The 15126-nt window shown below is 37.9% G+C and overlaps 1 protein-coding gene across 1 annotated transcript in view; it reads right to left on the reverse strand.

Annotated features, from left to right (window-relative positions):
* Nucleotides 1–15126, reverse strand: part of LOC107755676 (sucrase-isomaltase, intestinal-like) — a 68594-nt gene that overhangs the window by 23489 nt on the left and 29979 nt on the right. The window contains exons 8-26 of the mRNA XM_016572564.1: nt 14016–14115; nt 13763–13875; nt 13435–13560; nt 11456–11587; nt 11233–11349; nt 10845–10958; nt 10605–10689; nt 10402–10519; nt 9963–10134; nt 8493–8609; nt 7988–8142; nt 7823–7907; nt 6977–7033; nt 5076–5200; nt 4849–4937; nt 2984–3033; nt 2666–2839; nt 1086–1235; nt 762–965 (exon numbers count right to left, since the gene is read on the reverse strand). Of these exons, the coding sequence (XP_016428050.1) occupies nt 762–965; nt 1086–1235; nt 2666–2839; nt 2984–3033; nt 4849–4937; nt 5076–5200; nt 6977–7033; nt 7823–7907; nt 7988–8142; nt 8493–8609; nt 9963–10134; nt 10402–10519; nt 10605–10689; nt 10845–10958; nt 11233–11349; nt 11456–11587; nt 13435–13560; nt 13763–13875; nt 14016–14115 (2283 nt within the window). The remainder of the gene's footprint in view (nt 1–761; nt 966–1085; nt 1236–2665; nt 2840–2983; nt 3034–4848; nt 4938–5075; nt 5201–6976; nt 7034–7822; nt 7908–7987; nt 8143–8492; nt 8610–9962; nt 10135–10401; nt 10520–10604; nt 10690–10844; nt 10959–11232; nt 11350–11455; nt 11588–13434; nt 13561–13762; nt 13876–14015; nt 14116–15126) is intronic.

Genomic DNA, 15126 nt, shown 5'->3' on the forward strand with positions numbered 1-15126 from the left:
CATCCTAGGTGTATATGACTTTCTTCTTTCAGATGAACACAATCAGAGTTATTTTAAAATGTATCTTCCAATCTTTATAATGGCAGTGAACGGGGGGGGGTGAGATTTTGAAGCTCAAAAAAGTCCATCCATGGATCATAAAACGACTCCACACGGCTCCGGGGGTTTACTAAAGGCCTTCTGAAGCAAATCGATGGGTTTGTGTAAGAAAGTTATCCATTTTTAAAACTTTATAAAGCAAAACATCCAGCTTCCAACGGACCACAACTTACGAAGAATGCGTAATTCATTCTTCGTAAATCACTGGAAACTGGAAGTTTTGTTTAGTTTTAAATATGGCTATTTTGGCTTGCAAAAGACCTTTAGTAACCCCCTGGAGCCTTGTGGAGCAGTTTTATGATGGATGGATGCACTTTTTTGATCTTCAAAATCTCAACCCCCATTCACTGCCATTATGAAGCTTGGAAGAGCCAGGATAAATTTTATTATAACTCTTTTTGTGTTCGTCTGAAAGAAGAAAGTCATTTACACTTTGAATGGCTTGAAGGTGATCAAATCATGGGGTAATTTTCATTTTTCGGTGAACTATCCCTTTAAGTCCTAATTCTTAAAAACAGGATGCCGCTATTGACACCAAGGTTATGGATTAACAAAGTATACTTTAAATGCAATGTAAGTCGCTTTGAATAAACACTTTGATTTATTTAAACTGTATATTTAGTCATTGTCTTTGTCGTAATCCTAAATTTCGAAAATCATACCTTCCAACGCAAGCTTTTGCCACTCAGGTATGTGATTTCCACACGGAGCTTGCTGATGTCTCGAGATTGAGAACGTTGACTTGGGAAAGCCGTATTGCGCTCTAAATCTACAGTGATGCCACTCGCCGTTTCAACCACGTTGCTGGTGATGTAGCCGTGGGTGTCAGGGTAATAACACCAGGGCTCGTTGGGAACATTTGAAGGCTATTAAAGACAATAAAGACACTTTGAACAGATGTTTTAAATCATATTATAACAGTAACAGGAAATACTAGAGTCTTTGCGTATGCACGGATCAGATATTGAATATCTTCTCTCTCTGACCTCCCAGATGCAGCCACGGGCTTCACATTTGGCCTGATCGGAACCTGCTTCAGGATGACAATCGAAGTGCCTAGAGTTTCTGTATTTGTCCTGCCAGTTGACTGTGTAGTTCTTCCCCAGTTCCAGCTCCAGGTTTCTCAGGTACAACACCTAGGAGACCACAAACACCCAATGATATACAGGTAGATCACGCAAAAGACAGCATGTGTATTCAAGTCGGAATCCTATCCTCTAGTTTAAAGATGTGAATAACAAAAATGTCAAATATTGTTGTGTTTCATTAAGTCTTTGCATTAGTACATCCTAAAAATTACAGCAGCTGACATTAAAGGTATAGTTTGCTCAAAAATGAAAATTTGCTGTTAATTTACTCTTAATTTAAAAAAAATGAAAATTCTTAAAATTAACTTTTTTTCTTCAGTAGAGCAGTAAAGAAGATTTTTATGGTATCCATATAATGGAAGTCAGTTGGTGCCGTCACTTTGCGATTAAAAAAAAACATATGCAGGCAAAACATAATTAATACCCGTGGCTCCTGACGATGCATTGAGGTCTTATGAAGCGAAACGATCGGTCTGTGCAATAAACTGAACATTATTTACAACAGTATTACCTGTAATCCACAGCCTGGGCAAATGGCCCTGAGCATGTAAGACCTCAATGCATCGTCAGGAGCCACGGGTATTAATTATGTTTTGCCTGCATATGTTTTTTTGAATCTCAAAGTGACGGCACCCATAGACTTCCATTATATGGATACCAGAGGACCACGTTTTCAGCCAAAAATCTTTTTTACTGCTCTACTGAAGAAAAAAGTGACCTACATCTTGGATGACCTGAGGGTCAATTAAAAGCACATTTTCATTTTTGGGTGAACTATCCCTTTAATGTGTCACATGTAGTTTAAGATCAAAATATGCCCTTTATCACAGCCTAATATGTGTGTGCTTTGAAAGCCCTGACAAATCCACTCACTTGGAATGACAGGGCCTCTCCTGGTGCCCTATTTACTTTATATTCCAGGTCTTAAAGGGATAGTTCACCCAAAAATGAAAATTATCCCATGATTTGCTCACCCTCAAGGAATCTGTATATGACTTTCTTCTTTAAGATGAACACAATCGGAGTTACATTTAAAAAATCCTGGCTCTTCCAAGCTTCATAATGGTAGTGAATGGCTGCCATGAGTTTGAAGTTAAAAAAAAGTCCATCCATCCATTATAAAATCAATCCACGTGGCCCCGGGAGGTTAATAAAGGCCTACTGAATTGAATCGATGGGTTTTTGTAATAAAATATCAATTTTTAAAACTTTATTAACTGAAATTAGCTTCCGGCGAGCGGTAAACTTGCGGCAAAAGCACAACTGACACGACGTATGACGTAGCATAAGTGTTTGCCTCTTCATGTCATACGTCGCATACGTCATATATTCATGGGATAATTTTCATTTTGGGGTGAACTATACCTTTAATGTGCATTATACCGATTTCTGTAGGGTGATAAATATCCTATTCCAAACAAAATCTGTAAAATTGGTCACAAACAGAGTTTCACATTGACTATAGAACACTCTTTTACCTTCCGGGTAGAATCGTAGTTAACCTGGGACTCGGTCAGAGCATTAGTAGTGGTGCCGTCTGACACGAGCACAGAGACTGGAGCTCCGGTCACTCCCATTACAGTGATGTTCTCAAACTTCAAGTTGTTTGGATCTGTGTAGCCATTGTGGGTGACATGCATTGTCAAGACATCCTGATCCAGCAGAAAAAGATCAGATATTACTACAGATTTTTGTAATAGCTGGTGTTAAAAATTATTTAAATGTTGCTTTTTGGACATACAATGTAAAGCCATCTAAAAACAAACAAACAGAAATGTGACATTAGGATGATGTACATTAGCCACAGAAAACTGGTAATGAATGTAGGAGCCGGATGAAACAGTATCTAAGAAAAAGAGAAAAAGAAGTTATGAGAGAAAAATCAACTTTATGTGTGAGTCAAACAAGTGTTATTAGTTTTGTTGTTGTCCAGAAACGTTTGGGTAAATCTAATAATTTAGTCTCTACAATATGGCTCAATAGTAAGTATGATTTCAGGCCAGTGTACGACATCTTACATTCGTTGCCCATGTTCATGTGTTTTTATACCTTGTAAATGCAAATTTTTCTTTGCACTGTTAGTTTATTGAACCTTTTATTGTTGCAAATTCTGCTCATTTTAAAGGAAACCTCACCAAGGTAAAGTTATCAACCTTGTTAACATAGGTGATGTTTTGTTGAAGAAAAAACACAAAATGTGAGTTTATTGTATATATTTATATCTGTCATGGGGTTAAATTATAGCTGTTCTTGCAAAAATCAAATATAAGTGCATTTGGGGCATTTCTAGTAAAGTTCGTAAACAAAGCTTGAAGTTGGCTTGAAAAAAGCCTTGTCTGAACGTTTGAAACAAGTTTGAGAAGCTTAAAGGTTGAACTGAAATGTTGAAATTGAAGTTTGCGACAGGGAGGGTGTCACAAATCAAGCCTCTGTGGCTCCCTCCGATCACCACCAGAGGGAACCGTCACCGGAGTACTAACTGTTCTTAAGGACTTCATTTCCCATCACCCCATGCCTGAGACTGATTACCTGCACAGGTGCTTATCATTATCATGACTATTTAATCAGTGCCTACCATACCCTCATTGCGAAGTCTTGTTTTTTTGTTGTTTTTTTTTTTGCTACTGCTGACATTTCTGAGCGTTTATACCTTGTTTGATTACCTACCTGTTGCCTACCTGGATTGTCTAGACCCGTCTGACCGTTCGCTGCCTGCCTCTTTGACCTTGCATTATTATTGGATTTGTTCTCTTCTCTGTCTGCCGCCTGCCTCGATCCTTTGCATGGACTCAGGTTATGATTCTGCCTTGCCTACGTTGCCCTTGTATACTGTTGATTGAACTTTGCCTGTCTGCTTGTTAATAAAGCTGCACATCTCAACGTCACTGAATCCTCATTACAGAGGGAGCACATGTTTTCTTCATGTCTTAACATGTTTTAGCACAATGTTAGCATGATATATTGCTAGCATGTTTTAGCATGTCGCTAACATGAATTCACATCTTGTTAGCATGATTTGACACATTGTTAGCATGTTTCAACACACGATTTAACATGTTGCCTACATGATTTAGTATGAATTAACATGTTAGCATGATTTAAGATCCTGCTAGGATGATTAAGCATGTTGCTAGCATGCGTTAGCATGAATTAAGGTTGCTAGCTTGTTTTTTGACATTGCTAGCATGATTACCATGAATTAGCCTGTTGCTAGCATGATTTAGCAAGAATTAACATGTTGTTAGCTTGTTTTTGACGTTGCTAGCATGATCACCATGAATTAGCATATTGCTAACATGTTTTAGCATGTTTCTAGAATGAATTAGTGCAATGCTAGCATGTTTTAACATGCTGTAAATTAGAATGTTATTAACAATGAAAAGTTAACGTTAACATTAATAAAGATGAAAAATACTATAAGAAATGTATTGCTCATTGTTAGTTCAAATCAGTCAAAACAATAACTATTGTTACCTAATGGAACTTCAACGTAAAATGTTACCACATTTAGGTCTGACAAAAAAAGTAACTAAAAAAGTAAAAGAGTAGTAGAACATCTGACATTCTGACATTCTTGCTATTGAGTCCTGTATAAGGTACATTTTTGTTTCTGATGGTGAAGTGAACAACTTTTAATTAATAGCAAGTTCCTCCAAAATACCTCGAGACTCTCCGTCATCCCAAAATAGCTCTCCTGATGCAGCATTGTTGTCATCGAGAGCGATGATCAGTCTCATGGGATGACGTCGGCTCAGGGAACACAAACGTACAGAAACTCAAGAGCAGACACAAAACGGATCCTTTGAAGTTGGGATTCTTGTTTGTGGCCCCTTTTTAAGCTTTAAAGATATGTGTTTTAGGGGAGTTTTTTTAGTTTTCTATCATTACCTGTATGTAGTGGTGACGTCTGGCCTTTGTGCGGGCAGAATGGCTCCGCCTCTCAGGTGTAAACCAAGTTTATCAGCAGGCAGGTTCAAGTTGACTTTTTCTTTGCGATCGGTAATCCGTTCCTCCTGTAAAACAAAACAAAAATTGCATTGTCATATATATATATATATATATATATAGGTAATGTCCGCATCAAGAGAAATTTACAAAAGTGAATTCATATACACAGAAAGCATATTCAATACAAGTAAAGTGTCTACTTTTAAGGTTTCAAATAAGTTTCGGGAGAATAAAATGTCAAAATGTGGGTGAAATAACGTTTCATTGTCATTCAGTGTAACACTTATATTTATGAAACAATTGAAACAACATACTTATTCTGACATTAAAATATATAAAGAATAAGTGAGCATACTAAAATGTATTGTATTTTAAATTATTAAAAAAGTCTTGCTTTCAAAATGGGCAAAACCTAGGATAGTTTTTAAGTTTAAAAATGTGAAATTACAAGTAATTACTATTTGGGGTAAAATTAATTAGTCTTTTAATGTGTCATAAATAGATTTTTGTTGTCATTGTGTAACAATCTTGTCAGGCATATTTACATTTTAGCGGGTGTCTTCTGTAAATCAGGGTAAAAATGTCAAACAATTTAGTTAAACAGGAGACATTCTAATATTTTGAAAAACAACAAGAACAGTTTAAAGCTGTATTACACTAATTGTTTTGATGCTTGAAAACCCTTTTTCATCTTTGACCCTTATTTATGGGTCAATGACATGACTTGACGTTATTGACATTCATTTTTTGTGTCCATTTGTTTTAATTAAACTAAAAAGGGTTAACATTTAAAAGTAAAAAGTAAATTACTTGCATACATTCTCTTTTTTGAAGGCCAAGTCTAAAATTTCTGAGATAATATTTTGGGTATGATTGCAAAAATGTGGTGTAACCGTAAAAACTGCACACCAAACAACTGATCTTGTGATGAAAAAGATGACACTCTCAATTAAAAAACACATGAAAATAGTTCCAAATAGTAGTTTAGTTTAAATTTAGGTTAGTTTATATGGTTAATCAGCATCATAAACTAGGGATATTTGACTAAAGTGGCCCCTAACAGAAAGGCTTGTAACATGAGTTACCAGTTACACCATTTGACATTTCAGTTTAAAATCAAATTTGACAGGCATTATCATGGACACCTATGTAAGCACATGGCCTTGGTGGGAATATTTTAAATGTAATTTTTAAAGCGAATACTCATTAATATTAACAAAATGGCTGCTTGAATGGTGTTTACACCACCTTGACACTTCAGGAATTTGACTCGACTCACATGATCCCCCAAATTAAGTTTAATATCCAGAACAATGGTGTTCTGTTTACTTTTATTTACCAAGAATTATTATTGAGAATTTATTGATTGAGAATTTCACCTTTTTTAAATAAGATCAATTATTTGGTATGAAGTTTTTACGGTTACACCACATTGACATTTTTGCAACTGTCCCCCAAATATTCTCTCAAACTGAATTCAAACTAGACATTTTAGACTTGAAAAAAAGTAATTTGCAAATTTATTTTGGAATTTTAACACTTTTAAGCAATATTAAACAATATGGACAAACAAAAAATAAGTGTCACGTCATTCACCCATATATATATACAGGTGCATCTCAATAAATTAGAATGTCGTGGAAAAGTTCATTTATTTCAGTAATTCAACTCAAATTGTGAAACTCGTGTATTAAATAAATTCAATGCACACAGACTGAAGTAGTTTAACCCACCAATTCATTCTCTCAACAAATTAAAATATGGTGACATGCCAATCAGCTAATAAGACACACACATAACATTCTGCCATTATTTACTGTGGTTCGAGTGGAAGGTCTTACCTTCTCAAAGTCATACCAGATGGCATCTGGAATGTAGGCCTCCACATTTTCAACACCCTGAAACAAACAAACAAACAGGAAAATGAGCTAAACGTAATGGTAAACGTTATTTTGATAGTTTAGTAATGAGCATTATTCAGTAAACTAACAAGTAGACCATAACGGGTGGTCATTTTTCAGAAAGATATGGTCCTCCTGTCATGGCTTTTCAAGAGTCAGAAAGAGAGAATATGAGCGAGATATTGGAGAGTAAGAAGCCAACAGAAAGATAATCAGCTAATTTTTGTGTGTCTCTGTGCTGGTATTCTCTAAGTTATGGGGATTATTTTTGTTGGTCCCGATAAGGAAATGAGCTTATAAATTATAACTTTTTTTATTTTTTTTTAATGTAAAAATGCAGAAAGTTTTCTGTGATGGGTAGGTTTAGTGGTAGGGTTGGTGTAGGGTAATAGAATATACGGTTTGTTCAGTGTAAAAACCATATGTGCCTATAAAACATGGAAACCCAACGTGTGTGCATGCGTGTGTGTGTGTGTGTGTGTGTGTGTGTGTGTTCACTCACAGGATTTTCCAATGAAAAGAGGGTGTACAGCATATGTAATCCATCTAAAACCTCTCCATCGCTGTCCAGTGTGTTTATGTGAGTGTGACCCACTGTAAGGGTGTAGACCGACTCACAAACCTGCTTCTGATTAACCCACCACCCCAAAACAGGCTCCAAGCAGGGTGTAAGAAGGACGTTTGGGAGCGGGAGCGGCCACATTTGGAATTGGTTAAGAAAGCGAGAGAGGGGAGAGGAATAAGAATGGAATGGATACTCCTATCCAACAAGTTCTCATCACTCACAGGATCCAACACAGGTGTGATGAGAAGATGTGCTCCCCACAAGAACTGGTTGTGCACTCCCCAGGTTTCACTGTCGGAATAGAACCTGCAGAGCGGGAAACTATTCTTATAAAGCAGTTGAGGCTGAAACTGTTACACTGCTGTTTGCACATATTCACAACTCACTCGTGCATCATGGGACGCAATACAGTCTCTCCGTTGACGTGGGCCTTGTAGAAGAGAGTGTAGAGGTACGGCAAGAGGGTGTATCTGATGTTCAGGTAATGCTTGGAGGTTTTCACCAAGAGAGAGACGGCGCCATATGCTGCAGGGTCCTGGTCCTGTTAGAAAGGCACATAAAACTAGTCAGGAAGAGATACTGATAATATGTTCATCATGGTGGAGACAGCCATGGAATGATTGCTCTCTGACTAAAAGGTCAAATCCTACTCATCTAATTTAACCAATAATATAATTTTCCATTCATCCTCATTTGCCTTCTCAAACTCTCACTCCAGAGGTCTGATTGCTCCTCTAACGCCAGTCTCGCAATAATGATTAGAGAAATAACCCTTCTACAAATAGCAATCATAGAGAGAGGACACGTTTGTAACACATAGCCCAGGAAGACGCTTCATACACTTCGAGACTGAATGGTTATGGGTGTTTAAGGAATAGCACAAGCACAGACCTTGTACCCTTGTGCGTTGTGGTTACGGCTGAAGGGGTAGAACGCGCCGACTTGCATCCAACGTCTGCAAAGCTCCTCCGGCGAGTCGTCGAAGAACCCACAGATGTCTGCGCCAATCTGCAGAACAACATCATGAGATTCAGTTTCTCTCCAGAGGAAGGAAAAATCATTCTTTATTATCTCAAATGATTCTCCAAAATCTAGACAATTAAACAGAGATCAAATGGGGATTCCAGTCTTTTATATATGGAAAAATACACTAGTAATCTGACAAATGTCTCCATAGAGCATCAAAATAGATCAAAATTGTGCAAATTGTGCAAAAAGTGCAATTAAAACATCAAATATGAAGTCAGACCAAATTGTCTGATTTGTGATTTTACATTTCATAAGCAATTCATACATTTTTTACAAGGTGGCTAATTCGTATGAATTTGTACAGACTCACTCATATGAATTTGTACGATATTTGCTAAGTCAAATGTATTTTAAAAGTTGCCCAATTCGTTTTATACATAGGCACCAATATGAAACAAAGATGGATCTGTAATTTCCTTTAAATTTAAAGGTGCTCTGTATTATTTCGTCAGTCATTTGTGGAAGTCTGGTGTTAGTTTGAGCGCACGCATGTAATGAATGAGTGAAAGCGGCCAAAGTGAAAGGAATCTGCTTGCAAACTGAGACATTTCTGCTCGCACATTGCATTGATGCGCTCTTGACATGTATCATTAAAATAACCATATAGTACCAGCGGTAAAAGATCCACTGGTGCTAAGTAAAACTGCATCAAATGTCTGTGTTTTGTTGGCAATTGGCGCATATAATGTAAACAACACGAATGTATAGTGAATCAAAAGTTATCCAGGGATGATGTGTTTGTGTATTTTGTGTGTTTTTAAATACATTTTTTAAGTCTCTGTGAGATCTCGTGTCACTGTGAAATTGTTCCTGCCATAGACCACTCAAAGCACGTAGACGCATCCGCCATCTTGCAACAGTGTACTTGACGTCACTCACTGTAACAATCAATGAGTATTTGAAGATGCCACAATACTGCACATGATGCAGATGCACAGTCAACTTGCGCTTGAGGGTTCACAGACCATTGCAATATGGCAGACGACTTATGTATAACGGCTCATAGAAACAGTTGCTAACGAGGAATCAACCTATACATATCTATACTTCCTACAGTTAACATGTGTGTGGTCATATGGTCTGGTCAAATCATTTAGTGTGTGTGTGTGCAGAGGACTATAAGGCTAAAAATCGGTTGAAACTGTCATTATGTCTGACAGCTGAGTCGATTGAGTCCAAATGCCCATTAAGTTTCTCATTGGAACTCGATCATAACCAAAGTCTTTCTCCAAATGCCTCTCAGTGGGGCTGTTGTGTTATGAAGAAAAGCTGGTGTCTACCATCCATTACCCATGTCGGAAAAGACATTTAATTTGGAGTCAAACCACTTACGTAAGGGACTCCAAAGAGGTTAAACTCCAGCATGCCGGGTATTGCCCACTTAATGTCATTCCAGTTGGCGGCATTGTCACCCAACCAGTGCCCAGCGTACTTGCCCACCCCAGGGAAGGAGGAACGGGTAAAAACCATGGAACGGTTTGTCTTAAACACTTCTCTCGATGCCCTTGAAGCAGAAACATAATATTAGAGGTATAGGGAGCGCTGGCACCACAATAAAATGACATCCAGGAGGGTGTTAGAAAGTGGCCTAAGAAAGCATAGTTAAACTGATTGAGAGAAGGGTGTTGAGGAACAAATGATACGGCTATCCACTTGTAAATACAACATTGTTGTAATGTCAGTTCGTGTGAATTATTCTGACAAGACTCGAAAGCAGCATTAGTAAATCACAACAGAGATTATTTGCATGTGTGGAAAAACCAACACGTACTTCTCAGTGGCCAGGACCATCGAGTACCCATAGAGACTGTGGACATCATAGTGGTTCCCCCATTTGTGTTTAGCATCCATACATAAGGTCTTACTGTACATCAGGTTATCAAGGATACCTATAGAGTCAAATGGAAATTAAGAGGATGGATGTTTATGCATCTGCAATGAATAAATCCAGCTGTAGATGCATTTCAGACTCACGTGGAGTGAATGGAGGATAGTTGAGTTTGTTCTCAGCGCAGCCTTTGCTGCTTCCCTGTACGAAATTGGCCACCTCATTCATGTCCTTAGGGGGAAAAAAAGTTTTAAAGCTTTTGTGGTGTATATTGTACTCTAGATGAGATGTTTATTGAGCTTATACATATTGATGCAGTGACATTTGCAGTATTGATTTGGAAGATCTGTTCAAAATTATCAGGCTCATCTCTGTGGGTCACTCACAATCCAGAGAGCATCATGCTTGACTTCTTTGTGGAAACGTGAAATTTCATCAACCCACCAATCAACGCAAGCCTGGTTAGTGTAGTCAGGAAACACGGTTTCCCCTGGCCAGACCTGTGACGTGTGAGAGTTACGTTTTACAATAAGTCTTTTGTTCCTAGATCAGACCCTGTTCACACTGTGAATTTCAACCAGCGAGGACAATGCAATACAAATTTCTGTGTCCACATCAGTGTAAAAAAAACAACAATTACTAAAACCAAGCATCATGGAAATCATTCAAGTTCAGTTATTTTTATGAAGAAGAACCACCAGTTCTCAATCCCAAATCCTACTGACAATTAACCATTATAATGTCACCATCAGGAGTATCTTTGGAGGATCTTACCTCTCCTATTAGAGGCGTGTTCCCATCTGGTTCAGTGACCCAAACTTTAGCTGCATGTCCCCGGTCAAGTGCTTCATATGGTCCATTTAGCCTTTTACCTGTGGACACAGCAGGATCCTACCAGGAAGAAAATGTTTTGAGGGTCTCAAGGTGTTGAATTGCAGGACTCAAAACTTGCCAACCCATAAAACTGTACACTTCAGCATGAATATCAAAGGCTCACCAATATGACGATGTATTTCTGCCCATTCTCGTGCATGTAGTCAGCAAACTGAGGCAGCTCCTTAAATTTCTCCATATCATAGGTGAAGATCTTTTTGTCCTCCATGTAGTCGATATCAGTGTACTGGACATCCTGGAACACAAAAATTATTATGGTTCAGCTGAAAGTCTATCCTTTTCTCATTGAATATCATGTTTCACTTCAACGTTTAATTATGGAAGTTGCACACTTAAACATGCTAGTCTAGCCCATCTGAGTCAAACCACCCACTGCAAGCGGGACTCGAACCTGGGCCCATCTGCATGGGAGTCGGGCGCTCTAACAAGGAGGCTAAAGACCACAGTCTCTAGCATCAGTCGCTAGAGTGCCTCTTGAGATTAGGGGAATAAGGTTTAAACACACAGTTCTTACCGGCCTACGTTCGTTACACTAGCAACATGCTAATTCATGCTATCAATGTGCTATCAACATATTAAATCATGCTAGAAACGTGAAAACATACTAACAGCATGCCAATTCATGCTAAATCATGTTAGCAATGTGCAAAATCATGTTAGCAACATGCTAATTCATGTGAACAATAAAGCATTTTATCAGCATGCTAATGCTGCATTCACGCCACCGCATAATTTCCATAATCTCGAGATGACAACACGTGATGTTATATTCAGAACTGTCTATGTCCTTGGACTGGGAATTATGTGTTTCTATGGCACCGCTATCAACGCCAAAATGAATCTGCAGTGGTCAGGTGGTATAAGCAGAGCCGATCCTCTTTAAAGGGGTCATATGATGCGATTTCATTTTTTCCTTTCTCTTTAGAGTGTTACAAGCTCTTGGTGCATAAAGAAGATCTGTAAAGTTGCAAAGACTAAAGTCTCAAATCCAAAGAGATATTCTTTATAAAAGTTAAGAGTTAGGAGCCGCGGAAGAGACACTGTTTCTCAAGCGATTTCCACGAGCGTGATTCGAGACGGAGTGAAACATGGACAAATGCGTTTCATTCATTTGTTCATAACCTCTCATACCCGACTCCACCGCCCCTCCCCCTCGGCCCGCCCCCACCCACATGCTAATTTATGCTAGCAATGTTATAAAACATGTTAGCAATGTGTTAATTCATGTTAGCAATGTTCTAAAAATGATAGCAAGGTGCTAAAACATGTAAGCTATATGCTAATTAATGTTGGCAAAGTGTTAAATCATGCTAGAAATACGATAACATGTTAGCAAAATGCAATTCATGTTAGCAATGTGTGCTTAAACATGCTAACTCCTGCTAGCAGAGTCAAGTCACCTTTATTTATACAGCGATTTTTACAATACAGATTGTTTCAAAGCAGCTTTACAGTGGTATCAGAAGATTTTGCATTGTTTAATGCTAGCAATGTGATAAACATGCTAGAAATAGGTTAAAACATGCTAATTCATGCTAGCAATGTTTTTCTTTCAAAGTTAAAGCTTATTAAACTTTCAAACCTTCATACGGCTTTGTCAAGCCGACATCAAAGTTTGACTACAAACTTTTCAATCTAGTTTTTAGGTTGTTAATGTTTATGTTTCTCTCTACCTTTGCTATTACATTGAAATCAGCTCTGTCAGCCTCTTTTGCATCCATTCTTATTTTGATTCTGATTCTAACATTGACTAACTGTTGTCTGTTTCAGTTTTTCTGAAAGCTTGACTTCCATCAGCCATTAGCAGATGGTGAGATTCTCCTACCAGTAGCCAATTTTTTAAATTCTAATCAGGCAGAGATGCAATATCCTGACATGCAAATGCCCTCTTTGTTAAAAAAAATTAGAGCCCCACCATAAGGTGCTAGATGCTTCTAAATGCATGTATAGGTGAAGTGTGGAGTTATTTTTTTATGAATCGGTAAGCTTTGCTCCATGCTCTCAGTCGTGGATTTGAAGTGCTGGGTGAAATCAAGTATTGTAGAACAAAGCGAGGAACCTCCTTCTGATCCCGGCACTTACATACGGAATGCCGATCTGTCGGTTCCTCTCCACGACTTTCTTCACCTCGTCCAGGCTGCCGTAGTCCCAGCGAGAGAGCTGGAAACCCAGAGACCAGTACGGAGGAATGAAAGGCCTGCCAATCAGCTGGAGAGATATAAAGCAATAGTAAACACACCGAAAATCAAATATATACAGTATATATATATATATATTATATATTGCTTGTGTATATATATATATATATATATATAACATATATATAACATGAAAAAGCATTTCCAAGTGCTTATAATTTCGCCCACAATTGTCGCTGGTGTTTCTATTTATATTTGCCCACAACGCTAACCTGTGTGAACTCGTCCACCACTGCTTCTGGTGTGTCTCCAACCAGGATGTAGAAGTCCAAAACCCCTCCGATAGTCCGGTAGGTTATGGCCGGAGCAGGCTGGATTGTCACCTCTGCACACAGACAAGAGCAGACAGACATAAACAACTAAAACTGCTCTCATTTGCTAAAAGTCAACAAAAGCAGCCATTCCAAACACAAAACAGACATCACAAGTTATCACATTGTGACTTTAGTCCACAGCAAAGCTTACCCATAGCATTGCTGTTCATGAGGAAAACACCAAAGGACTGGCCGCTCTCATTTTCAAGACATGTGAAATAGGGGTAGTGGCCGTACAGGTTGTGTGTGCCCTGGGGTGGAAAAGACATTAAGGTTTGTAATGGCAAATTTCAACCTATTAATCAGTTAATTAGACAGTTTGGGACATTTCTGTCTCATCATATTTTAAGTATTATAAAAGTAAAAAACAAAACAAAACAAAAACAAAGTATTATAGAAGTTGTCAATTTGACTCATGCACTATAATTTAGGTCTTCTAACATCATGCAATAATTATGTTGGCTTGACAAACTCAACTCAGTCATTCAGACTGTTCTGACAGACTTTTTCTAACTGATCCAACTTACGGTTTTTATTAAATTGACCATCAAAACTGCGAAAGTCCCATTGGCTTTCATTGAGGGGGTCAAAACTTTTGTACAATAAGACTTATAGATTATTTATGCTGCCTATCACTAGAATAGCTTAATGACTGTCCTAGGACAACATAAACATGCTAGCAACATGCTAATTAATGCTATCAATGTGCCAGAACATGCTAACAACATGCTTATGCATGTTATCGGCATGCTAAAACATGTTAAAACATGCGATCAACATCCTAAATATGTTAACAACGTTAAAAATGTTAACAACATGCTAATCCATGTCAAATGCTAACAAAATGCTAAAACATGCTAGCATTGTATGTGCTAAAACATGCTATCAACATGCCAATTCATGCCGACAACATTCTTAAATATGTTAGCAACATGTTAATTCATGACATAAATGTGTTAAATCATGCAAGCAAAATGCTACTTCATTCTAACAATGTGGTAATACATGCTAAATCAAGTTCAAGTTCAAGTTGAGCTTTATTGTCATTCTGCTACATGTGGGGGCATACAGTGGAACGAAATGTCGTGCCTCACAGGACCACGGTGCTACATAAATACAGGCATACAACAATGAAGTAAAACAGTAAAACCTATACACAACTAGCCTACTGACTGATTTTGACTATAAATATACTATATATATATAAATGTTTACCTATACATAAATTTAAAAAATACAGACTATACGGATGCTTCACATAA

Source organism: Sinocyclocheilus rhinocerous, unplaced genomic scaffold, assembly GCF_001515625.1.
Source record: "Sinocyclocheilus rhinocerous isolate Xijiao unplaced genomic scaffold, SAMN03320098_v1.1 scaffold3094, whole genome shotgun sequence".
NCBI lineage: Eukaryota > Metazoa > Chordata > Actinopteri > Cypriniformes > Cyprinidae > Sinocyclocheilus > Sinocyclocheilus rhinocerous.